Source organism: Sciurus vulgaris (assembly GCF_902686455.1).
Source record: "Sciurus vulgaris genome assembly, chromosome: 2".
Lineage (NCBI taxonomy): Eukaryota > Metazoa > Chordata > Mammalia > Rodentia > Sciuridae > Sciurus > Sciurus vulgaris.
This window is the reverse complement of record NC_136462.1, coordinates 66702164-66729869: the sequence shown is the minus strand read 5'-3', so window position 1 is coordinate 66729869 and position 27706 is coordinate 66702164. Positions and strand designations below refer to the sequence as shown.

At 37.1% G+C, this 27706-nt stretch overlaps 1 protein-coding gene across 2 annotated transcripts in view; it reads left to right on the top strand.

The window, feature by feature from the left end:
• Nucleotides 1-20008, top strand: part of PRORP (protein only RNase P catalytic subunit) — a 148066-nt gene extending 128058 nt beyond the window's left edge. For both annotated transcript variants that reach the window (XM_079119699.1, XM_079119700.1), the window contains exons 6-8: nt 14187-14335; nt 17412-17607; nt 19858-20008. In XM_079119699.1, coding sequence (XP_078975825.1) covers nt 14187-14335; nt 17412-17607; nt 19858-19989 — 477 coding nt within the window. In that variant the 3' untranslated portion in view covers nt 19990-20008. The remainder of the gene's footprint in view (nt 1-14186; nt 14336-17411; nt 17608-19857) is intronic.
• The last annotated feature ends 7698 nt before the right edge of the window (nt 20009-27706 follow it).

The window sequence follows — 27706 nt, the reverse complement described above, 5'->3', positions numbered from 1 at the left end:
GCTGGAAAAAAGTCTCAAAACAGCAATTCTGCCAAAGAATCATCTTATTCCATTCGTGTCTCTGCTCTGATTAGAGAAGTAGACCAAACATAGTTGTCTCGTTTATACTCAATTCCTCCTCTCACACCTCCCCTTCAAATCACATCCCCATAATTATTTCCTGTCTTTTCCAGTTTCTGTATCCCCACTTGCTGAGAAAAGCAGAAGTAAGGGAGATGTGAAGGTTTGGGGATTTCTAAAAACTGTTTGTAAGTCCTTATTGTTCTGTTCTGTTAATTATAGTTATGTGAATACAATATTTGGCAGATTTTTTTCCCTGGGAAACATACAGTAATTTCCAAATTTAAGAGTTTTGTTTGTTTGTTTGTTTGTGTGTACCAAGGATTGAATCCAGGGGCACTTAACCACTGAGCCATATCCCCAGCCCTTTTTTGTATTTTATTTAGAGACAGGGTCTTGCTGAGTTGCTTAGGGCCTTTCAAAGTTGCCGAGGATGACTTTGAACTTGTGATCCTCCTGTCTCAGCCTCCCAAGCCACTGTGATTACAGGCGTGTGCCTTGGTGCCCGGCTAAGTGTTCTAACCTTTCAGAGGAAGGAATTATACTGTGTTCTGCATACACAACATGGCAGCTGCACAATTATAAGAGTTTATTAAATTTGAGGCAGAACCCACCTATTTTTTTCCATGTAAGAAAACTGGGCTTATTTTGCTTCAAGGGCACAGAGCACATTACCGAACCTGAACTAGTAGGGTTAAACTTGTTTATTTTGTCAATTTTTTGTATTGTTTCTTTTGTTTCAATTTCATTGATTTCAGCTCTGAGTTTAACTATTTCCTGTCTTCTACTACTTTTGGTGCTGGTCTGTTCTTCTTTTTTTAGGGCTTTGAGCTGTAGTGTTAGGTCGTTTATTTGTTGAGTTTTACTTCTTTTATTAAATGCGCTCCATGAAATAAATTTCCCTCTAAGTACTGTTTTCATAGTGTCCCAAAGATTTTGATATGATGTTTCTTTGTTCTCATTTACCTCTAAGAATTTTTTAATTTCCTTCCTAATATCTTCTGTTATCCATTCATCATATAATAGCATATTGTTTAATCTCCAGATGTTGGAATAGTTTCTGTGTTTTACTCTTTCATTTATTTCTAACTTCAATCCATTATGATCTGATAGAATACATGGTAGTGTCTCTATCTTCTTGTATTTGCTAACATTAGCTTTATGGCATAATATATGGTCTGTTTTAGAGAAGGATAGAGTTAAACTTGTGAGGTTGCTGTTTTTACATCAAAGATGGTAGAATACTGTCAATTCCGTGAGGTTTGTAATAAAAAGCCCTATGGGGGGTGTGTGTGTGTGTGTGTGTGTGTGTGTGTGTGTGTGTGTATAAAATGTGTCATGTATAAAGGATGCTGTTTAAATGTAATTGTGTAATTTAAGGAGTTGTTAAAACTAATAACATCTATATCCACCAGTTGACTTCCCAGTGTGCCTTTTATAGCCTCTTCTCTTTTTCCTTCATAACCTCTTCTTCCCTTCTCTCATCCCATCTGGGTATGTAATCCTGACTTATATATGAATCATTTTCTTGCTTTTTATTGTTTAGGTTTAGAAAACTCAACAGTAGCTGTGTGAGGAAAGGACAGTGTTGTCACTATTAAATGTAGGCTTCCTGGAGAAGATAAGCTGAACATCGTCTTTGGTTCATGATCTAGCTTTGTTCTCTGGGAGCCCTATCTAGGGAAGTCAGAGAGTATACTGTAGGCAGAGCATCTGACAGAGCTATTGTTTAGATCAGGTACATGACTTCCAATAGAACTATGGTTAAACAGAATGGGCTGTTACTTTCTGTCCCTAAACTCACCATGGCTTTCCTCCAGCATTCAGGAGTACACCAAAACAACTTCCTTGCATTTTCAACAAAATGTAAGTCTTCACTGATGGTGGCAACAATGTGGGAACCCCAGGCTCTTGTTAAGACAAGCCACGGAAAGTACTCAGGCATTCTATGCTCAGGTTAAAATAATAGTAGAATGTCAGTGGTGATCTTGATAATAAGAGTCCTTAGTGTGACTACCAGTTGAGTCTCTTTCTAATCTAGACTCATTTCTCTCCTCCTCCTCCTCGTCTTTCTCCTCCTCCTCCTCCTCCTCCTCTTCTTTCTCTTTCTCTCTCTCTATCTCTGTTTGATATGCAACTGTCATCCTGGGATCTCCCTTCACCATCTTCCTGGGGATTCCCATTGCCTCTCTCCTGTGTTGGATCTCTCTTTCCTGCCTACCTGTTACTTAGGTTAGTCTCTTTACTGGGAAATTCTCCAGGAACTTCTTATAGAAAGGTGCATGGGGCAGGGGTGGGTGGGTAAACTTTTGAAAGCTTCCATTTCTGAAATGTTATTTTATCTTATTCTAATATATGATAATGTGGCTGAAAATAGACCTGTAGGTTACAAATAATGTTCTTGCAGAATTTGAAAACAGGGCTTCATACTTCCAGTGTTATACTCTTTCGTTGTTTATTTGTTTTGTACTGGGGATTGAACCCAGGGGCACTTAACCACTGAGCTACATCCCCTACTCCTTTTTTTTTTTAATTTTTTTATTTTAGGAAAGGATCCTGCTAAGTTGCTTAGGGCCTTCTTGAGTTTCTGAGACTGGCTTTGAACTTGCAATCCACCTACCTCAGCCTCCCAAGTCTCTGAGATTATAGACATATACCATATGCCTGACCCAGTATTACTCTTGAATATATTCTGAAATCTGATGTTTTCTATGTGATGTGCTGTATTTCCTTTGGAAGCTTTCAGAATCTTCTGTTTAGTGTTCTAAAATTTTAAACAGTGGTGTGTCTGTTTTTAAGGAACTGTTCTATTCTAGAAACCTTTCGTTTGTGAAATGTTTTTTTGGTTATTTTGTTGATGACTCCTTTACCTCTGTGATTCCTGTTCTCTCTCTCAACCCAAATAATGAACCCTTAGACTTACTCTCCTATCAGAAGCAATATGTATTTGAGGAGGTGGGAAACATGAATCTAGGAATCAACTGTTTCTTCAACAGCTTTTACCTAAATTTTAGTTAAGCCACACATCTTCATTCAGCTTCATTTCTTTTCAATACTAGAGTACTTTGAGGAATTGTGTTGACCAGCCTTCCTTCCTTCCTTCCATCCTTCCATCCTTCTGTCCTTCCTTCCTTTCTTCCTTTCTTTCATCTTCCCCTTGAGTTGCTGGCAATTGAACCCAGGAACTTGGGCATGCTAGGCAAATGCTACTACTAAGCCACACCCCAGTTCTGTGTTGATTCTTAGCCACCAATCTTCAGATTTGACTAAATTGGTCTCAAGGTCAGTTATGATTTGTCCATTCGCTTTCTTTTTTTTTTTTTTCCTAAAAATTATGTTGTCATTTTCCAAGTCTGTGAATTTGTCATTTTAGAGGCTATATGATAGTTTTAATGACATTTCAAGTGCAATTAAGATTAGATGTGTGTGTTCAGTTTGCCTTCTTAACCTTTATGTTCTACTCTTACTATGTTTTGACAGAGATCAACACAGAAATCATCCAAGTCTGTGATAATGCCAAAAGAAAACTTTTGTCTTTCCTTTCTCCTCCTCCTTCCTCTTTTCCTTCTCCCTTGTTTTCTTCTTCTTCACTATCTTCTCCCTCTTTCCCTCTTTTCCCCCTTCTTCTTCTCCCACTTTTCTCCCATCTGATAGAGTGGAGATTGGGAACTCTAAATTCATAAATCCAGACTGTATTGTTTAATAATAGGTAACATTTATTAAATACTTTTCAATGTGCTTTGTATCTACATACATTATCTACAATGATTCTCCTGATAACCCAGTTAAGATCACCATTTGACAAACAGTGAAACAGAGGCACAGAGAGGAAATGTAACTTTCCCAAGGCCACAAAGTTTATGCATAGTGGAACTAGAATTTGAACCTAGGCAGCCTGACACCAAAGCTTTTACTATTAATTGTTATCACTATGTTATTGCATAATAGACAGCAAATGGAAAAAATCTCTTTTATGTGTTTGTTCAGTTCCTTTGAATATATAAACCCTTCTGCTTCCACTTACAGGGCTGGATAGATGGCTCAGAACATTAACTGAAGCTATCCAAGATGTCTTTTTATGTCCAAGATGTCTTTTTTTGGGTCTTTTATATATTTTGGGGGTTTTTCATATTTTTATTGGTGCATTATAGTTGTACATACTGATGCAATTTGTTGTTACATATTTGTACATGCATACAGTATAACTATAATTTGACCAATATAATTCCCCAGTATTTCCCCCTTTTTGAAAATTTTTATTTATTTATTTATGTTTTGGAATACTAGGGATTAACCCTGGGGCACTTTAACATTGAACTATATCCCTATCCCTTTTTATTTTCTATTTTGAGACAGGGTCTTGCTAACTTGCTGAGAGTCTTGTTAATTTATTGAGGCTGGCCTCAAACTTGCAATCCTTCTGCCTCAACCTCAAATTGCTGGGATTACAAGTGTGCATCATCATACCTGGCCATGTTACTTCTCTTTTAATTATTAAATGATGTCCTTTGAATCTGAAACATTCACATACTTTTCCAGAGTGAGCAAATTATTCCCTATACTTGGACTGGATCTAGAATTCTGGGGGAAATTTTTAATAAACCTTTAAAGGTTAGTTTAATCTTCCTGAATTAGGTTTTTTTTTCCCTGAAGTTAGTTTTTAATATTCAAAATATCTATCTTTTCCTGCCTCATAGGATAAAGGAAACACAGATATCATACAGAGAAATAAAAAAAAAAAAAAAAGAATGCATATAAATGTTTGGCAAAAAGTCACACTGTGAGTCAGGAGTCAAATCTTCTGTCTTCTAGACAGCTCTGAGTCTCACCTAGCTGGGGAAATCCATCCAGTCCAACAGTTTAATCATTTTTTAAAAGGCTGGATAACTGTGTGGGTGCTAATGGCATCAGAGCAGACAGTGGTGTTCAGGAAACACATCCCACACTTGACAGGATGTTCCCAAAGCAGAAAGGGCATTTTTCTTCCTCAGTAGAATTGTTTCATTGACTAAGAACAAAGATGAGATAATTGAAATCTCCCTAAAATACCAAAGACTGACAAAAGCAGGATATAGCACATAGTGGGTTTAACATAAATCAGTGGGATCATTTATGACATCATAATGAAGTAATTAAACTTTGTGTATATTTTTCCCAAGACATGCAAAGGGCTTTATCAAATGTCAGTAGTTTTAAATCTCCTGTGCACAAAGAGATGGAGGTAGGACCCCATCTAAGCCTCACCCTTCTTGGAACTACTCCACCAAACTTAAAAAGCCCACAGTGCTACATATACCCAGGAAAACTCCCTGCTCCCTCCTTACCCCGGTTTCTGCTTTTTTCACCAAAACACTTCTCTTTTCATCATTTTCCAATTCTCCCATTTTCATCAAGTGCTACTCCATCTTACATGGTATATATAGTTCTTGAATAGTTCCAGCAAAGCAGCATTATTAATTTTCCTTTAAATAAATAATGACCTCTCATTCTTTGTTTTTTTTTTTTTTTTTTTTTTTTTTTCTTTTCTTTTTGTGGTGCTGGGGATTGAACCCAGGGCCTTGTGCTTGCGAGGCAGGCACTCTACCAACTGAGCTATATCCCCAGCCCCTAAGAAAGAGGTGAGAGGATGGAAGGTTGTGAGCCTCCAAACTGGTCTCATTTGTTTATTTGTTATTTCCATAACCTAACAGTGCTGGGGAGCTGGGGACTCGAACCCGGACCTCGAGCATGCCAGGCAGGCACTCTACATGATGGGCTATATCGCCAGCACTCTCTTCTTTCTGCAAACAGCAACACCTGTCCAACAGGTGAGACAACAGCAGCTGAGCAGCAGGCAAATGAAAATATGATGTGACTATTTGAAATCAGAAGCATTGAGCCACAACTTTGGTTGGTTTCTTGTACTCTACTACTTGGTGGCATTTTCATAGGAACACTGTCAGGTATGGCAGTCACTCAAGAAATATGTAGTCATCATCTCTAGAGCGGGGGTTTTCTTAAAACTTGGCTGAAGAGAAAAAATGAGAGAAACAAAGATAAAGAATGGAATGAAACTGGGTATAGGTAGCCTTCAGAAGGTAATCACATCATAGACACATAATAGAAAACTCCATTGTACTAATATAAGTTATGACTTCCCTTGTTGTTTGGCTGTAAACTTTGTGGAGAGCACAATGCATCAATTACAAACATTATGTTTGTGGTCTTCAAGTTCTGGAACACTGCCCCAGTAGAGTTCTTCATAGTCTTTGTCCCAAAGGGCTTTTTATGTTTCTTAGTTTGTGAGAAGTAATTGTCAAAATTAAAAACTTCACATGAAAAAAAAACTTTTTCTTGCCTTCTCTTGTCTGCCTTTGACTTAACCCCATTATATCCTGAATTCTAGCCAGACTCAAATAGGAAAACCCCCACCCAGTACCATCAATCCTACTTCAATCTCTGCATTCCAGTGAGGTTGTCTTTTAGTAAAGTAATAACATAAAAAAATGGAGAAGTATTTCCTGGCTCCAATCTCCCAAACAACTGTAAGATATTAGAAGTTGGTATTCATTTATGTGGAAAGAGTATGCAGGATATTTGTGCTTATTTTAAGAACTTCTGTTGTTCCAGGATTTTAAATATCCCCACTTATAAATAACTAAAAACATTCTTAACATCAGCATTCTATTTTAAATGAATTTGCTTTCATTTATGAGCTCAGGTTCTGAACTGCAGTTCTGCTAATGTGTCAAGAGAAGGCAGATCCTCTAACAAATGTTAGGTGATGTTGATATTATTGGTCAGAAAACCACTGTTTGAGAACCATTGCTCTGGTATTAAAATCTGCATCTTAAAAAAAAAAGGAATGATAAGACCTAACTCGTGGAATTCTCTTGTAATTAAAATGAGCTAATGAAAGCACTTATCACCGTGGTTGTCCAATGAACATAAATTTATGGTAGGAAAAAAAAGAGGCACACACTAAATCACTTTACATCCTCCTTGGTGTAAGGACTCACGTGGTTTTATGTGAAAAAATGAGACCTCCAAAAGGTTAAACCCATCAAATGAATGATTATTTGTTCCACAAACCCTCTACACAACTCCAATTTGCACTAAAACAGCTGCTGGATGTGAAAACAAATTCTACTTTAATCCAGTTCCCCTCCTACCTCAGGTCATGTAGAGAGAAGAAAACTATTCTTGAATTCAGGAATCTATGAACTTTTATGATTCCTTAAAAGCTATTTATATTCATTTATTTCACATGTGGAGTTATAGCATCAGAAGCCACCAGGAGTTGACACTTAGCTGCATTATCCAAGGAGTACTGGACCCTAACTAGATGGATCAATTTGAAACATGTCCCCAACTAAGGCTAAGCTTAAGTACAGCTTTTCCTTACTAATTTATTAAAGGAAGAGAACTTTAGCAGAAGGTGGAGAGGTATGTTAATGAAGGAAATGTGCTGGGCATGGTGTCACACATCAGTAATACCAGTGACTCAGAGGTAAGGCAGGAGGATCACAAGTTCTAAATCAACCTCAGCAATTTAATGAGACCCACAGCAACTTAGCGAGACCCTGTCTCAAAGTAAAATATTGAAAGGGCTGGAGATGTACCTCAGTGGTAAAGTGCCCTGAGGTTCAATTTCCAGTATCAAAAAAGAGAAAGAAGGAAATGCACTAACACATGGCCTTCCTGGACCACCTTATCAAATAGGCCTCTAGTTGTTTCTTAAAGTCATTAAAAGGAAGAGACATTGTGAAAGGGAACATCCCCTGAGAGCCAGGTGGTTTTGAATTACACTTTCTCTGAATTACCACCCAGAAATGCCTTGAATAAATCCCTGATTTCTCTTAGCTCCCTTAGTCTCTAAATGAGAAAACACTGACTTCCCTCATAAATTGCTATGAGAACTAGTAGAAAATTATCAAAAATTGTCTCACCTTTACATACAAAAAATTATATGTAAATTATGCTATTTTAAGTTTTCTTTCCTTTTTCTTTTTGGTACCAAGGATTGAACCCAAGGGTACTTAACCACTGAACCACAACCCCAGCCCTTTTTTGTATTTTATTAAGAGACAGAATCTCGCTGAGTTGCTTAGGGCCTCACTAAGTTGCTGAGGCTGGCTTTGAACTCATGATCCTCCTGCCTCAGCCTCCCAAGCAACTGAGATTACAGTCATGTGCCACCATGCCTGGCTACATTTTCATCTATGATGATAAATTTTCATAACACTGTTAAGGATAGTGAAGGTGGGAGGGGAGGTGTAGGCACAGACAAAGGTACTTTATTAATATTTTGCAAATAAAGAGATCTCAGCAAATAAATAAAACTGGAATTCAGAATTCCTAATTCAGGCCGGAACCCAAATCACAGATCCTATGCTGATATAAATATTTCTACTAATAAAAAGGAAGAATATTAGATGATTGATGTACCTTTTCACCAAATGTTAGTGTAGAATAAGAAGCCAGTCATTATTCTCACTAGTTGTCTTCCAATTGCTGCCTCTTATTGTGTAGGCAGGACACTGTAAATTTCCATTTGTGCTGACTTCTGCCACCTCTGGGCATTGGCATTGCTGGCCTTGAACCATGCCCAGTCTTTACCCCATCCAGCTCTGTGTGTGTCTGCAGTCATGTAGCGACTCCCACAACCAGGCTCCACACCAGCTCTTTCTCATTTGCACAATTATCCTGAAGCCTCCTACTCCATCCCCAGTGATTCACTTTCTATTGCACACAGAAAATAGAAGGTCTCAGGAGGAAAACCCATTTCTGCATGCATACCATGCATTCACACGCCATACTATCAAACTTTTCTGTATTTAAATACGTCCTTATCCTTCTTCCATCTCAGTTGAAGAGATGTTCTCTCCACCTCTTCTCTGGATTCTGCCTCTTTCTGCTTTCTCAGGAACCTTGTTCCAACAGTTGTCACTTCTATTCCTATGTCTTCAGCCTCTACCTTGCTACTGTTTTTTTCTGAATAGAATGTAAATCTCCTCAAGTCTCTTTCATCTTTAAAAAACAAATCCAAAAAAGCTGCTCCCTTTACAGTGAAGCTTCTGGGAGATTGGATTTTGAAGAATCCATACCACTCAGTATCTGAAATAAAGAACAGAACTGATTGCTCATCAAAACAGAGCTGTGCATGCTGATGCAAAACAAACTGAAATCTTGCATAGGGTTTAGGGAAGCAACAGAAATCTCACTCCTATTCCCTATGGGATCATCAAATTATTCCACTGGGTCCACATATTGGTCCTTATCTTACATGACTGATACTTAACCCTCTACCTCCTTCTTAAAATGTTCCTTACAATCTCTCTCTGGTCTTCCTAATATTTCTTCTTTCTTTCTTTCTGATCATTCCTTAGTCTCCATTATAGGATTTTCACATCACCCTCTCCCTTAAATAGTAGTATCCTTAGGTTTCATTCTCTGCTTTCTTCCTTTTATCCTATTTTGTTATAGCTCATCTACTCTCATAACTCCCCAAGTCTTTGTCTGCAGCCCAGAACCTTCCCCTAAAAGCTAGAGCCACATAACCAACTACCTAATGAACATCTCAAGAACCTGTCTTGGTACAATTATGTGTCTTGTGGTCCAAATTTTCCTCGCTTTGTCCTTCCCTTTATTTCCCACATCCAGTCAATGACTAAGTTTGCTCAGTTCTGCTTTACTAGCTCTCATCTCTTCATCTTTATTGCTAGTTTTATTATGTCTTGCCTGGATTACTGCAAAAGCCTTCTAATTGATCTGCCTGTTCTAGTCCAGCCTTCTTCCAATCCATAATTTTGATCTCTCTAAAATAGTAGTTATTTCACTCTCCCATCTTAAATCCTTTGCTTATCCCCCGTTGCTTTCAGGCAGGAAAAGACTTATCAGTTTGCAAAGACCCCTGTAATCTGACCCCTGTGTTTATTCCTGCTATATTTCTGGTACTTTCTGCTACACCTCTGCCTGAGCCACATTTGATACCTTGCATTTTTCAAATTCAGTGTGCTGATAAAGAACACAATCAACATGCTGTTCCTTGTCTTTGTAAACTCCCATTCCTTTCCTGGATAATTGGTCTCAAACTTGAGCTGTACTGTCACTTCCTCTGTGAAGATTTCTCCGATCACCTCCTTACCCTGAGTCTGATGGAAACACCCCTCCCTGTCCTCCCTTTTTGCACTTGAGGTTCATTGTACCTTTAGATCTGTATCACCAGGAGTCCCTGCCTAGTGACTTAGAAGGTTCTCAGTAATGTTGGGGATGAACTAGCTTTTTTACTTTATCAAGACCATGGTACATACACACACCCACAAGCACACATATTGTTCGTGCATGCCCAAAACAGCAACAACAAAACAAAAACCTTGACTTTGACCAGCCTGTAGATCCAACTACCATTTTACAGAAAAGTTAGAGACTGGAGGTTCTGTTATGTGATGCCAGAGGGAGGCAGTGAGCAATATCTAAATGTGGGAATTTTTTTAAGAATGTTTTAAGAATAGCCCCATTTCTTTAACTGCAAGGGAAAAAGGAAATGGAGGAAGAAGACAGTACAGTGGCTCACATCCGTAATCCCAGCTACTAGAGAGGCTGGAATAGAAGTATCACAAATTTGAAGCCAACCTGAGCAACTTGGCGAGATCCTATCTCAAAATAAAAATTTTAAAAGGACTAGTAGCTCAGTGGTAGAGCACCCATGGGTTCAATCCCCAGTACCAAAAAAAAAAAGTGGAAGAGGAGCTTATAAGAGTCTTAAGAAAGTTATTAAGCATTTGCACATAGCTTTTTTATATCTTAATTTTAAATTCAGAGAAATGTGAACATTGGATATTTTAAATTAATGAATTATTAATTTTTTAATTGTGATAATGAATCATTTTTAATTTTTTAAGGCTCCTTATAGTTATCTCTCTCTCTCTCTCTCTCTTGCTCTCTCTCTCTCTCATTTTGTGTGTGTGTGGGGGGGGGTATAGAGTGGAGATTGATTGAACCGAAGAGCATTCTACCACTGAGTTTCATCCCCAGCCCTTTTTTGTGTGTGTGGTACTAGAAATTGAAGCAAGGGCATGCTACCACTGAGCTTTATCTCCAGCTCTTTATTTTTTTAGAGACAGGGTCTCACAAAGTTGCCCAAGCTGACCCTGAATTTGTGATCCTCCTACCTTAGCCTGTTGAACAGCTAAGATTACAGGTGTGTACCACCACACCCAGCTTTAAAGTTATCTTGTTAAAGAACTAGCATAGATTTTCTTATTTCGTAGACATCAGAGCCCAAAGGTTTTAGACATTTTGAAAATCTATAGTTCATCTAATCCCAGGAAGTGCTAGAGCTAGAGCCTACAGAGGAGGAGGTAAAAAGATGTAAGAATGGAAACGAAATTATATTTGCTTTTTAGGATTACTCAGAAAAAGCATTGCCCTCATTGGCCTCTCCCACCTCCCAAGCAGCTTTTCTATTTCCTGAGCACCCCCTACGCAGTTATTTCTAACACTTGTAGCCCTGCCAATTATATTTTTACCCTAAGGTCAGGAACTATTTTTCAGCCGTTTTATGCCAAAACTAAGTAACTAAGTATGTCACTAGTGAGCTTTAAAAAAAAAAGAATTTCTTATCTTTCTCTACAGGAGATAAATCAAATTAGGGTAAAAGCCAAACTAGACACTGTTTGCACCAAATTTTAATCTGAAATGTTCTTACTCTTCTGATTTCTAGAGAATTGTCCTTTAGACATCTTAAGGATAATGGAGAAATAGTAGGGAATATAGAAAACAACCCAAATCAGAAGTGTTTCTTTTAGTTAGTATGTAATAGAGTCATGTTTTTAACATGTAAGATTGGCAAAAATCCAACTCTAAAAACCTCTGTCCTTTAATTGATATATTAGGCCCTTTATACTTTATGCTGTTACTAGCATGTTAGGGCATATGCCTGCCAGTTTGTTTATTTATTTATTTGTTTGTTTGTTTGTTTATTTTCTGTTATCTGTTTTTATTGTTTCTTGGAATTATTTTCCTGCCTTCCTGTGGGTTACTTGAATTTTTTTTAGAATTCCACTTTTATTTCTCTTAGTGGATTTTGGGTGTTTTCCTTTTCATCTGTAGCATCTTTAAGTGTATCAAGGATACATATTTGTGGTCGCTTGTTCTAGTTATAACTTACATCACAGTCTACTGGTGACTGCCTCTTTCTTGGTCCTTTGGCTAAAGGGAACAGGCCTTTGTTGTTTGTGGTATTTGGGTTTTGTTTGTTTGTACTACATGCATTAGCTTTTCCATTCCTTATGTCCTGAGGCCCCTAGCCAGTTTGCCTTTTTTTTTTTTTTTTTAATGTATATATTTTTTAGTTGTTGATGGATCTTTATTTTAGTCATTTATTTATATTTGGTGCTGAGAATCAAACCCAGTGCCTCATACATGCTAGGCAAGTACTCTACCCCTGAGCCACATCCCAGCCCACCAGTTTGTCTTTTATCCCTATCTTTAAAAGCCTTAGGACTGGGAGTATAGCTCAGTGATGGAGTGCTTGCCTAGCATATTCAAGGCCCTGAGTTCGATCCCCAATACTACCAAAAAAAGTCTTCCCATGTTTATTTTATATATAAAATGTTTTACTTTTGCTTGTCAAGTACAGTGGTGCATGCCTGTAATGCCAGCAACTCAGGAGTTCCAGGCAGGAGGATCACAAGTTTGGGGCCAACCTTTGGCAACTTAGGGAGACCCTGTATCTAAAAAAATTAAAAGGACTGGGAATGTAGCTCATGTAGATCGTGGTCAAGCACCCCTGGGTTCAATCTCTCCTACCATGAAAACAAAAGAAAAAAATATATGTGCTATCTTCCAAATATTATTTTATATTTTTATCTAACACAGAATTAAGTTGAATTTTCTTTTTCTTGGCTATTCTGAATATACCTTTGACCCTGACCGAGCCTACTAGATCCAGCTGTGGAATTTACTCCAAAGGAAGTGGGCTTTTATAACTGGACTCTCATACTGTTTGAGGCTATTGCCTTTATTCTGCCTTCTCATGTTTCTTTCCTGTGTCTTTTCTTTATTCTCCTTTGTTTTTGTTGTTTTCAGAGAGCTGCTGTTAATGGAGACCTTTCAACCACAAGATGGTGCCCCAGAGTAGTTCAAGCTTCCTTGGGCCTTCCCTTCCTTGGGTCTCCACCTTTAACTTAATATTAATAAACTCAGGGCTGTTTATTTGAGCCAGGGTATACCTGCAAAGACCTATTTGTATTTTTTGTCTCCCTAGCTTCATGGAAAGTTTAAAAATCAGTATTACTTTTAGTATTTTTGTTTGCATTATTTTCTATATCTTTATAATTTTGTAGAAAGGAACATGGAAATTTTTTAAAAGTAATTGTAATCCCTATTAATGAATCCAGTTGCCTTTTTTATATCTTGACTCATTGAAAATAATCTGTAATGTTGGTACAGCTTTATAAAAGGAATAAGTGGAGCCTGGTGTCGTTGCACATGCCTATAATTTAGCTACTTGGAAGACTGAAGCAGCAGAATCAAAAATTCAAAACCAGCCTAGATAAGTTAGCAAGTCCCATCTAAAAAAAAAAAAAAAGAAACAAGAAAAAGGAATAAATGTATTCTGAAAGAAATATACTTTCAATGTCTGAATCCATGAAACAAACTTTTTTAGTATAAATGCTTACCATCTTGAGTCTCCTTATTTCTATCCCAGTGGGTTCTAGAAACTCAATTTAAAAACAACTGAACTAACTAAATAAATATATGCATACACACACATACATATGTACACATATATATGCATATATGTATATATATTTAGTTATATATAAATATATACATGTGTATATATGTATATATACACACATATAAATATAGTTTTATGTGTAAATAAAAACAACTGGACACATCTCTGTTTAGAAACCACCCCTGGATCTAGTGTAACCTGACCTGAGGGTAAGTATTATGCATTAATTTGTAATAGGAAACATTTTCCTCAGGCTTTCAAAGATGGAAAATTATTAAGAACTGTTTTCTTACCCCATTTCCAGAAATCAGAACCTAACCATTAAGGTGACCAGCTAGAAAATCACTCCCCTTCAGATTTTTCCTTTGACCCTTTTGGATGCTGGCTTTGTGTTTTTTAGCTCTTGGATGTAGTTTCTCAACTAGCCAAACAGAATCTGCAACTGCTGGTCCTGGGCCGGAAGCACATGCTAACACAGCGTTTCCGGTGGAGAAAGGATGAGATGGAAAACGTGCAAAAGCAAGCCAGTTGTTTTTTTGCTGATGACATGTAAGTAATGGAGGTAACAGGTAAATTACACTAGGCTCTAGTCATCTGCTTGTTAGTTACCTACTTTTGCCATTTTAAAAATTCATGTATATGTGTATATACCTCATTCAAAAAATATTTGAGGCAGCTTACAAAAATATAGTTTCTACAGCAGAAGAAATTTAAATTGATGAAGAAATCAGAATAAAAGAAATGGGAGGAAGATAAGTCAGAGGTGAGATTACTTAACAGAACATGGGAAATAAATTTGATCTTTTAGCAACTATTCAACAAATTTTAGCAACTTGACTGTGCTTGGTTAAACAGCATTGAACAAGGCAAAGTCCCTGCCCTCTTAGAACTTATAATAAACAGGTAATATCTTTTTAGGCAGTGATCAGTGCTATATAAGGCAAAGTAGAATGAGATTAGGTAGGGGTTAGATCAAAGGTAATGGTCGAAGTGGTCAGAAAAGACCTTTGTGAGGGGGTAAATCTAATGGGAAGGAGGAATGGTGGAAAGAGTATTTCATATAGAGGAAACACAAATATTCATATAGCCAGTATACATGTACCTATAATCCCAGCTGCTCAGTAGGCTGAGGCAGGAGAATGGCAAATTTGAGGCCAGTCTGAGCAATTTAGCAAGACCCTGGGAAAAGGACTGGAAATAAGCTCATTGATAGAGCTTCTGTGTCCTTGGGGTCAATCCGCAGTACCACCAAAAAATCAAACAATAAAAACAGTCCTGGGGACAGAAATAAACTTGGCTTGTTTGTTTGGTACTGGGGATTGAATCCAGGGATTCTTTGCCACTGAGCTATATCCCCAGCTCTTTTTATTTTTTATTTTGAGATGGGGGTCTCACCAAGTTGCTGAGGTTGGCCTCAAACTTGCCTCAGTCTCCCCAGTTGCTGGGATTATAGGTGTACACCCCTGCACCCTGCAAGGTTGGCATTTGTGAAGAAAGCAAGAGGACTCCTGTGAATTGGCTAGAACAGCAACGGAGGAAGTATTTAAGTTTTGAGGTAATAGAAAAGTTAGGGACCACATTACAGAGGATCTCATAGGTCCTGGTAGTCAAACAAGGGGCTTAGATTTTATTCTGAATACAAAGAGAAATTTGTTACTGAGTCTTAGCTTCCCATGAAGCCAAAGGAGTGTGGGAAACATGGTCAGTTTAAAAAAAAAAAAAATGTAATGTAAACTGTCCATGAAGTAAAAAGAAAGCAGCTAACCAGGACCAGCACCAATTCAACAGTACATGTGAATTTCTAATGTGCAATTAGGTTTAGGCTAGGTTTAGGCTGATGACAAAAATTTATTTCTCACTTTGCTTGGATGATGATTAGGTGTGTGCCTTAGCCCTAATCCTAGGTTTCATTAGCTCCAATGTGTTAACCTCCAGTTTCATTAGTATTCCCCAAAGTATGTATTCCTAAAAAGGCAAAATGATTCTCTGCACGAAGCAGGAAGCCAGCTTCTCATCTGAATCCCAAACCAAGTCCCTTTTATCTTTTGTTGGGAGAAGGAACCTCAATTTCTCCAAAAGAAGATCACATCCTTTTCATGCAGTCACTTTAGGCAACTTTGGTAGTCATTAGGAGTGCATGCTTGGTACAGATTATAGCCCTGCCACTTCCCATCTGGGAAAGGTATTCCTTTCCCTGTATCTTCATTTCTTCATATGTAATCTTCCTGATGTTGGGTACGTTAAATGAGGTAATACTTACAAATTATACATGTTAAACTCTTTGCACAGCACCAACTATGTGGAAAGCATCTATCTTAGTTATTATCATTATTATTTTTCTTATATGAAAGAATTGGATAAATACATTGTTGTACCAAGAAGTCTGTTGGAAGTTGGTCTCACTGCTTGGTTTGGGATATGTGTTTACTGTACCAGCTGAAGTTCTAAACTCAGGTGTAAAGATTGATTCACTGTCCTTCTGTGTCTGTGAATTTGAATGTTTAATTTTTAAAATTTTTTTTGTTATTTTTAATTATACATGACAGTAAAATATATTTTGACATTATACATACATTAAAACTTCCCATTCTTGTGGTTGTACATGATATGGCATTATACTGGTTATATATTCATGTATGAACATGAGAAGGTTATGTTCAATTCGTTCTACTTTCCTATCCCCCCTTTCCTTCATTCCCCTTTGTGAATATTTAATTTTTAAGCATAACTCTAATTTCCACTAATGTACCAAAGAAGCCTTTTCAAACAAAGTAGAAAAAATGGTATATAGTGATCCCATGTAATTGTCATCCAGCTCCAACAATTACCATCATTTTGCTAGTCTTATTGCATATATCTCCCAACACTTTCTTTTTGTGTTTTAATCCCAGCTATTTTTTTCTGGGGATTTTAGGCAGATTTCAGTCATTGTATCATTTCACTTGAAATACTTCAGTAGAAGGTGATTTTAAATGATCCTATTGGGTCTTTAGAATTAAGGCATAAGGCATCTATATCACAGATTAGTCTAAATATCCTGAGCCCAGGTAGTTACTGCCACATACATGAAATGGTAAGGGCTGAGGTTGACAATCTGTTGGATGCTCTGAATCACTGGCTCTTCTCAAAGCAGGAGGTGCCATCAGGTGCTGATCCTGGTGATTACCCACAAGCTGCTTTGAGACACCAGTTTCAGCTTTGGGACTAGTCAGTTATTTGGTGGCTTACAAACAAAGTGTAATCTTGTCCTAGAACTGTTTTGGATGTCTCTTGATTTTGAATAAAGAAAAGTGTGGTAAGTGAGGCAAATAGGAAAAATGTCCACAGAGAACCAGCTTTTAAGTGTAAAAAGAGAACTGTTAGAATTCTTTGTTTTAGTGGGAGAGCCCAGCTGAGTTGTTAGAGTCCCAGTCCCCTTCCCTTCAGCTTTCCATCTGGGCTCTAGATAGTATTGCTTACCACCTAAGGACTTCTAGGTGGTTTATTACATACTGAGATCATGTCTGTCCAGAATTCAGAGGCACCTCTAAGAAAAGTAGGAAAATAAGTAAAATGCTTGGTGAAAAATGCTGTCCCCTGCCTCCTGGGGTATATTTGATTCTGTCCTTTCTTATCCCTGGTTCAGCTCAGAGGATGATCCATTCCTTCTATATGCCACACTGAATTCAGGGAATCACTGCAAGTTTATCACAAAAGACTTAATGAGGGACCACAAGGCCTGTCTACGGGATATCAAGACCCAACGCCTGTTCTTTAAGTGGCAGCAGGGACATCAGCTAGCAATTATAAACAGATTTCCAGGATCAAAAATAACCTTTCAGGTATATATCTATTCTCCATATAATGTTAACAAAGTCAAATATATAGTAAAATGTGGCATTGTTTAAAAAAGTGTTGTAACAAGCTGAAAGCTCTAAATGCTTTGTTGTTGTTCTACTCTGGTATTTGCTGTTTGCCAGTTCCTGGAAATAGAGCATCTGTCATAACCAAAGTTCTCATAGACCATCCCCCAAATTAACTGACATATTGAAACACCTGGGATGCCATTTGTTGTGACTTCAATTATGTAATCATTTATGACTTCTTACATGTGGTTTTCATTTCCCTGCTTATTTGCAATGGCTCAAAATTCTTTTTTGTGCTGGGGTCAGGGGTACTGGGGATCAAACTCAGGATCACTTAACAACTGAGCCACATCCCCAGCCCTTTTTTGTATTTATTTAGAGATAGAGTCTTGCTGAATTGCTTAGGTCCTTACTAAATTGCTAAAACTAGCTTCGAACTCATCATCCTCTTGCGTCAGACTCCTGAGCTGCGGGATTACGGGTGTGCACCACCGTGCCCACCTTCAAAATTTTTATCCCTACATTTGTCATACTTTTACTTCTGCTGAGTAACTCATTTTTCCTGTTTAAAATTTATTTCTGAAGCAGTCTTGATTGAGATCTCCTTTTATTCTAGTTTAGATACCTATGGCACCGGCATGCCTGTTGTGAAAGCAAAGGGAAAAAAATCCAAAGGAGAATTACTACAGAAAAATACACTGACCAGGCATGGTGGCATATGCCTGTAATCCCAGTAACTCAGGCAACTGAGGCAGGAAGACCACAAGTTTGAGGCCAGCTTCAGCAACTTAGTGAGACCCTGTCTCAAAATGTAAAAAGGGTCGGGGGATCTAGCTCAGTGGTAGAGTGCCCTCGGGTTCAAGCCCCACTTCAAAAAAAAAAAAGAAAAGAAAAATACACTGGCCCGTTGTAAAATAGTCTGTTGGTCAAAAATCAGAGGTGAGGAGATGTGGGACAAAAATACATGCAAAGTTTCAATTAAATAATAGGAATAAGTTCATGAAATTTATAGTACAACATGATGACAATTATAGTTAACAGCTACATATTATATTCTTCTTCTTTTTTTTTTTTTTGAGATAGGGTCTCACTGAGTTGCCCCGGCTGGTCTTGCACTTGCAATCCTCCTGTCTCAGCCTTCTGAGCAGCTGGGATTACCCTTGTGTACCACCACACCTGGCAGAACATATTATATCCTTGAAAATTTCTGAAAGAATAGATTTTTAAATGTTCTCACTACAAAAAGTGATAAGTAGATGAGGTAACTCATATGTTAATTAGCTTGATGTAGCCATGCCCTAATGTGTATATATTTCAAAACACTTTTATACACAATAATTTTTAGTTGTAAATTTTAAAAATATACAAAACAACATATTTATGGGAAATAAAGTATCAAATGATACCACAGAAATTCAGTCAGCAGAATCAGGACTATATCATGAGAAATGATACAGGACAACTGACCTGGTTTTCTCAGAAACCAACAAACAACAACAAAGAAAAACAGAGATGTAAGAAAAATAGAGATGGTACAGGAAGCTCTCAATTAAAAGAAATAAGAGATATTTAAACCTGTCACAATGTAATAGCCTTATTTCAATTCCTATTCGAACAAACTCTAAAATTTATGTACATATAACAATCAGGAAAATATGAACAATAGAAATTTGGTGACTTTAGTAAATAATTAATTCTTCTGAGTGTGTTGTGTTGGAATTGAAACTAGAGAGGGCCTTGTACATGCTAAGCATGTGATATGCCTTGTCCCTGAGCTATACCTCCAGCCAGTTATTATTACTTCTTAAGTGTAATAATGTTTTTGATCTTACACTTACAAAATAAATCCTTATCATTTGGAGCTATACACTGAAGTACTACGGAAGAAATGATAATCTGAGATTTGCTTCCAAATAATCTCCGGTGTAGAAGGATATGGCAAGGAGGTGGGGAAGGTATGGATGAGATAAGATCAGCCATGTGGTTGAAGCTGAATATGTGTGAGGTCATTGTACTATTTCTCTACCTTCATATGTTTGAAAATGTTCTCTAATACCCATCTTCCAACAGTCATCATCACTGAATTAGCTGCTCTTTGAAAACCCACTGTTAAGACAGGGACTACTCTTCCAAAACAAATTGAGAAGTTGTCTGAAAAGAAAGAGAAATAGCTAGGTAGCCCTTTATTGTTATTCTCAATGTTTTATTCTCTTTTTAAATCAACAGCATATTCTCACCTATGACACAGTGGTGCAAACAACTGGAGACTCGTGGCACATACCATATGATGAAGACCTGGTGGAAAGATATTCCTATGAAGTGCCAACCAAATGGCTTTGCCTTCATCAAAAAACATAAAGACTCTTACCCCTATGCTTTGATGCCCTCTTTGTGTTTGGTGCCCTCCTTTTGTTAGCATCAGAACTCTGGTGTTTTTATTGTTTTGTTTTGCATGGGGTTTTTTTGTTTGTTTTTGGCACTGGGGATTAGGCCCAGGGGCACTCTACCACTGAGCTACATCCCCAGTCCTTTTTATTTTTTATTTTGAGATAGGGTCTCGCTAAGTTGAGGGCCTCAGTCTCCCAAGTTGTGAGGAGCACCTGGCAGCATAAGAGCTCTTCAGTGCTTATTTACAGTATTGCCTCTATCCTGAAGATAAAAGGGTTTTATTAGTACTGTTTGGTCCTATTGGTTTATATGCCAATAAATTGATATTTCAAGTAAATGATACATAATATCTTTTCATAAACTAGCTGCATTTCCCCCCTAACATTAGATTTTAGAGGCTTATCCAGAATTGGGGAACTTAGTGAAACCTGTTTTTCCAATTGGGTCAGCTTATTCCACTTAACTTGGAGGACGGATAGGTCTTCTAGTATCCATTTTGCTGCTTTAACTTCACCTTCCAGGCCCACCAATTTTTTCTTCTTCATTTAATTAAGTTAATTAAAAATTATTTTAAAATAAACACTTGTTTAAGTAATTATTTTTGTGGGGCTAAGGGTGAAACCCAGGGCCTCCTATATGCTAGGCAAGCACTGTATCACTAAGCTATATTTCCAGCCCTTTTCTTTGTGTTATAATCCAAATTATAAGGTCTTTTCCAAATTTGTTCAACATTTTATAAAAAAAAATTTTTTTCTGTGAACACTATTAATTCCATCAGTTAGTATGAAGGATTTCTAAAGTATACAAAACTTTTTAAATTTAATAAGGTTTAACTGAGTTTAACAATGTAGTTAAGTTTTAATAGGTGCTGTCAATTTTACCCTCTCACTGCCCATGATTTCAGCTGAAATGTTCATGTCTGATCATTATGACACTTTTTTCCATACCTACATATAAATGTATGATTTAATATTCAAGAACAGGTAAAACTCATCTATGGTGATTAAAAATGAGAATAGTAGTTACCTGAGAAAAGGTACAGAAGAAAACTGGGTGATAGAAAGTTCTATATATTTGATCTGGGTGATGGTAACATAGGTGTGTGTGTGTGTGTGTGTGTGTGTGAGCACGCATGTGTACAGCATATGTATGTACATACACCTATATATCTTAAAATTCATGCTAAACTCTTAAAATTGATGCATTTACATATACCTCAAAAATGTGTGTTAGCATAGTCTTCTGTGCATGAAATAAACAATGACTTCATTTACACAAAACCAATACATGTATAACTAGGGTACGTATTATGCACAGACAGACAATCCAAGAAAAACCCAAAGATTGGCTTTTTCATCTTTTTACCCACTAACAGTCTTCAACACTACTTCCTGCCTAGACAGAAGAACTTTCCAGGAAAATGTTTGGTAAATTGAGAGCACTGAAAGATGCTGAGGAATCGAAAGCTCTCATAAATCCAACATGCTTCTTTTCTAAATTTCATAAACTATGTGTTTTATGTAAACTACATACATACTTAACTATGCATATAAGAGCCCACATATACTTAGAAAACAGTGCTTCCAGCAAGCTAATCTCTGTGTGTGTGTGTGTGTGAGAAAGACAGACAGACAGATTGAAATTGAACCTAGAAACCCTCTACTGCTAAACCATACCCCCAGCCTTTTTTAAAACAGGGTCTCGCTAACTTGCCCAGGCTGATGTCAAACTTGACAATCCTCCTGCCTCAACCTCCCAAGTGATTGGGATTACAGGTGTGCACCACTACACCTGGCATAGTCTTTTGTAAGGAATTATCCTAGTTATAAGAAAAAAAAATGTTTAAAGCATTTGTTAAGTTCATTTAAAAACCTATGCTGTGGGGCTGGGGGTATAGCTCAGTTGGTAGAGTGCTTGCCTTGCAAGCACAAGGCCCTGAGTTCAATCCCCAGCACTGCCAAAAAAAAAAAAAAAAAAAAAACCTATGCGAGGGTTGGGGTTGTGGCTCAATGGTAGAGTGAGTGCCTAGCATGTGTGAGGTACTGGGTTTGATTCTTAGCACCACATATAAATGATAAAATAAAGGTCTGTCAACATCTAAAAAGTAAAGATGTTAGCAAAATTTATAAAAACAAAACCTAATGCAAATTCCCTAAAAAGGAGCACATAGAGATTAGGAATGATACAAGGAGAATCCTGGAATTTTAGAGTAGGAGTGAACCTTGAGGAGCATTAAGTCCAATAGCCACAATTCAGAGATAAAAAACAGACTCAAAAAGATGCTATGACTTCGCTGAATCCCATAGTTAGTTAGTGGTATATGACCTGCCTCTTGGATTCCCTGTCAAATATACTTTCTTCTACTGAACACTTCTATTTAAACTAGAGGAGTCATAAAAACTCAAGACAACACATCCCATATTTAGGTTTAGAAACTATCATAAGCCACTGTAAAAGAAAGGAAGAAGAAAATGAGTGGAAAAAAAGAAGCTTACTTCAAGTGTCCAAGAATCCTGAATGACCCACAAATGTACAACACTATGAAAGAGAAATTACATCCTTTAAAACTTTATTTTTTACAGACTGCATTTTGATTCATTGGTACACAAATGGGGTACATCATTTCGTTTCTATGGTTGTACACGATGTAGATTCATACCATTAGTGTACTCATACATGTACATAGGGTAATGATGTCTGTCTCATTCCACCATTTTTCATATCCCACCTCCCTCTCATTTCCTTCTACATAAAGTTCCTCCATTCTTCTCTCACTCCCCATCCCCCATCCCCGTTATATATCTCATCCACTTATCAGGAAAAACATTTGACCTTTGGTTTTTTGGGATTGGCTTATTTCACTTAGCATGATATTCTCCAATACCATCCATTTATTTGCAAATGCCATAATATTATTATTCTTTATGACTGAATAATATTCCATCATATATATATACCACAGTTTATCCATTCATGTGGGGCATCTAGGTTGGTTCCACAGTCTAGCTATTGTGAATTGAGCTTTAAAACTCTTTAATACTGTTCATAAACAGAATTCTAACTCCTGCTTGCAGTTAATTGAGGTGCAGCTGTTCCCTGTCCAGGAATAGAAGGAACTTTGTAGGGCTACTTAGAGTTAGTCACACTGCTGCATTGATCCTGGGGAGGGCAGGTGTCTCTTAGAGAAGGCAGTGGAACCAAACACTTAGGCTGTCTGTGTATTCTGCTCACTTCAGTGAAACGAAAGCTACTGTCAAGCAAGATCTAAGACACAGTTAAAAGAAGGAATTCCTTAAAAAGGTGTGCTCTGAATTGATAGTTTTTGTTTTGTTTTTTGGTACCAGGAATTGAACCCAGGATTGTTTAACCACTGAGCCACATCCTCAGCCCATTTTTAATTTTTTTTTTTTAATTTTGTATTTTGAGGCAGGGTCTCAATTAGTTGCTGAGGCTGGCTTAGAACTTGTGATCCTCCTGCCTCAACCTTCTGAGCTACTGTGAGGATTGATAATATTTTTAAAAGGTCACTCATACAATGAAGGCTTTGGAAAAGCATTGACTCTACCACTTGAAGCCAAGGAGGAGATTTAACTTAGGAAAGGGGATATTCTTTAGAAATACTTACAATTATTCCCAAATACTTTGTCCTTCCCCCTGTCCTCCAGAATATACAGTCTTCTCTTCCTGCTGTTCTCAGATCCAGTAAAGAGAAAATCTCAAATAAGAAGCTGGTATTTATTCTCTCAAGGCTCCATTGGGACTTCCTCGTCTGATATGCCTATTCTTCATATTAAATTAATTTTTCTCTTTAGATTTCTTCCATATTTTTATTCATGCATTAAAGTTGTAAATAATAAGATTTGTTGTTACATATTCATACATGCACACTATAATTTGGCCAGTCTCACTCTCCAGCATGCCCCTCCCTCCATGAACGGGCCGGTTCCTTTCCTCTACTGATCTCCCTTTGATTTTCATGAGATCCCCACCCCATCTCCTTCCTTTCCTTTTTCCTCTCTAACTTCCACATTGAGAGAAAACTTACTACCTTTAACTTTCTGTGTTTGGCTTATTCCCCTTAACATAACTGTCTTTAGTTCCATCCATTTTTCTCAAATGACATAATTTCACTTTATGACTGAATAAAACTCCATTTGTATATATGCTACATTTTCTTCATCCATTCATCCACTGATTCCATAGTTTGGCTGTTGTGAATTGGGCTGCTATAAATATGGGTATGCATGAATCACTGTAGTATGACAACTTTAATTCTTCAGGATAAATACTGAGGAGTGGTATAGCTAGGTCATGTAATGGTTCTAGGCCTAGACTTTTGAGGAACCTCCATACCGATTTACATAGTGGTTGTACTAATTTACAATCCCACCAACAATGTAAAAGTGTTCCTTTTTCTCCACATCCTGTCCAACATTTATTATTATTTGGATTCTTTATGCTGCCATTCTGACTGGTGTGAGATGAAATCTCAGTGTAGGAATGATGTTGAACACTTTCATATATTTGTTGGCCATTTGTATTTCTTCTTTTGAGAAGTGTCTTTAATTCATTTTCCTATTTGTTGGGTTATTTGAATTTTTAGTGTAAAATTTTTCTGAGTTTTTTTATATATTCTAGGTATTAATCCTCTGTCAGAAGCTAGTGAAGATTTTCTCTCATTCTGTAGGTTGCTTCTTTGGCATTCCTAATTGTTTCCTTTGTTGTCCAGAAGCTTTTTAATTTGATGGCATCCCATTTGTCAACTCCTGGAATTATTTTCTGAACTTCAGGGTTCCTGTAGAGAAAGTTGTTGCCCTTGTGTATATGCTGGAGTGTTGACACTATGTTTTCTTTTAGGAGTTGCATTGTTTCTGGTCTAATTCCAAGGTCTTGAGTCCATTTTGAGTTGATTTTTGTGCAGGGTAAGAGATAAGGATCTAATTTCATTCTTCTACATTTAGATAACCAGTTTTCCCAGCATCATTTGTAAAAAAATAAAAATAAAAAAAGGCTGTCTTTTTTCCAACGTATGTTTTTGGCACCTTTGTCAAGGATCAGATGCCTGTAAATGTGTGGGCTTGTCTCTGTGTCTTCTTTTTTGTACCATTGGTCTATGTGTCTTTTTTTATGCTAGTTCCATGCAGTTTTTGTTACTATAGCTCTGTAGTATAATTTGAAGTCAGGTATTGTGATACCTCTAGCATCGCTTTTTTAGCTTACAATTGCTTTACCTATTCTGGGTCTTTTATTCTTCCAAGTGAATTTTAAGACTTTTTTTCTAGTTCTGCAAAGAACATCTATAGTATTTTGATGAGGATTGCATTTAATCTGTAATTGCTTTTCATAGTATAGCCATTTTAACAATATTAATTTTGCCTATCCATGAACTTGGGAGGTCTTCCCATCTTCTGAAGTCTTCAATTTCTTTCTTCAATGTTCTAAAGTTTTCCTTGTAGAGGTCTTTCATCTCCTTTGTTTTCCTGAGTTCTTTCTCTGCAGTTTCATTGTTGGTACATAGGAAGTTATTGATTTATGCTGTTGATGTTGTAACCTGCTACTTTGCCAAAATTGCTTATTAGATATAGCAGTCTTTTGGTGGCATTTTTTTTTTTTTTTTGGATTGTCTAAGTATGGAATCATATCATCTGCAAACAGTGATAATTTGACTTCTTCCTTTCCTGTTTTTTTTATCCCTTTTATTTCCTTCTCTTGTCTAATTGCTCTGGCTAGAATTTATAGCACTATATTAAATAGGAGTGGTGAGAGTGGACATCCTTGCCTTGTTCCAGATTTTAAAGGAAATGCTTTCAGTTTTTCCCCATTTACTTTGAGTTGGCTTTGGGTCTTTCACATATAGCCTTTGCAATGTTTAGGTGGGTTCCTTCTATTCCTAGTTTCTTCAATGTTTTTATCATGAATGGATGCTACATTTTGTCAAAGACCTTCTCTACATCTATTCTTTCTCTTTAAATTTGAAAATCTATTGTAAGTATTCACATTAGATCTCTTCTTCCCTGATAGCTTTTTTTTTTTTTTTTTTTTTTTTTTTTTTTTTTTTTTTGAGACAGGGTATTACTATGTTGTTCAGGCTAACCTATAACTCCCACCCAAACCTCTTAGGTATCTAAGGGACTACAAGTGAACCCCCACCTGATAGCTTCATTCTAAAGCAGGAATGAAAAGGAAGGGTTTACTATATACTTAGGCACCTGAGTTCTGGTTTAATGTAGGGGGTCTTCATCTGCTAAAAAACAAAATCATCAAGGCAATTGGGACAAAGCTTCCAGATCTGGTATTTTTTTCCCATCCTTCATCAATTTGGAATTTATAGAGAAGTTTTTAAGGGAGCCTTGTGAGAATGACTGGGAATATGAAAATGTAGACCACTCTTATGCAATGATGGTATTCAGGTTTGGACATTCTTTCAGAATGAAACTTAAGCAGTCTGTTCTAGAATTCTAGAACAGCTGACCAGTAACGGAGAGACTAAGCAGCTGCTAAAGCTTCCTGTAGCCCACAAGGAGGAAGCAGGGTTGCCAGATAAAATACAAGACTCCCAATAAAAGTTGAATTTCAGATAAAAAATTTATTTTAGAAGAAATATGTCCCAAGTATTCCAGGGACATATTTCTGCTAACAATATTGTCAATGTGAAATGCACATTTATCTAACATCCTGTATTTCTGTTTGCTAACTCTGACCAACCCTAGGTGGTGATTACCTGAGAGAATAAGGACTAGTAGGAATGAGCCATCAATAGAGCTTGTAGCCCTGCAGGGGAGAGAGGAGGGGGGCAAGAGTAAGATAGAAAGTTAATAAAAGTCACTGGGAAGGGGGAAGAAAAAACAGAAAACCTGCTTCTCTCATCCCTTAACTCTTGACAAGCAGTCTACTTAATTAAGTCTATACTATATAAATAGGGTTCCATTGAGAGATCTGCTTAGAGGAAGTCAGGAAATAGTAGGATGAAAGAAAACACAAGAGGCAACACAGAAGTAAATTTAATAAGTCTTGAAAAATAATCTTTAATTTTTCTCCATTTTAAAATCATCTCCATTTTATGCTGTTTCAAGGTTTCCTGAAGCTTTCTCTAGTTTGTTCATTGACAGTATTTGATCTGACAGATGCTTCCAGAAACTGCAATATACACAAGTTATGTTGTAGTGAGCAACTGAAATAAACAGGAAAACAATTATCTAATCACTGAGGCAGCTGAAAATAGTTTGTTTTGCTACCAGAGTGTCCTCAGAAGTATACTCTTGTCAAATAGATTGCATTATTCAGATAACCATGATAATTTTCTTATAAATAGCAGTAATGTGAAGGCTTTGGGGGGTAGCTCTGACAAGAAATAACATTATTAGGTTTCAAGTTCAGCTCACATATAAGTATTTAAGGTCTTTTTTTTTTTTTTTTTTTTTTTTTTTTTACCAGGGATTGACCCAGGAGTTTAGGGTGCTTAACCACTGAGCCATATTCCCAGCCCTTTTTGAGACAGGGTCTCACTAAATTGCTGAGACTGGCTTTGAACTTGCAATCCTCCTGCCTCAGCCTCCCAAATTGCTGGGATTATAAGTATGCACCACCATGCCCAGCCTAAATTCCATTATTAAAGGAGATCTCTTGTGCTATTTATGACAACATCAGAACAGAACATCAGCGTCCTGATAGGTGCCAATGGAATTCC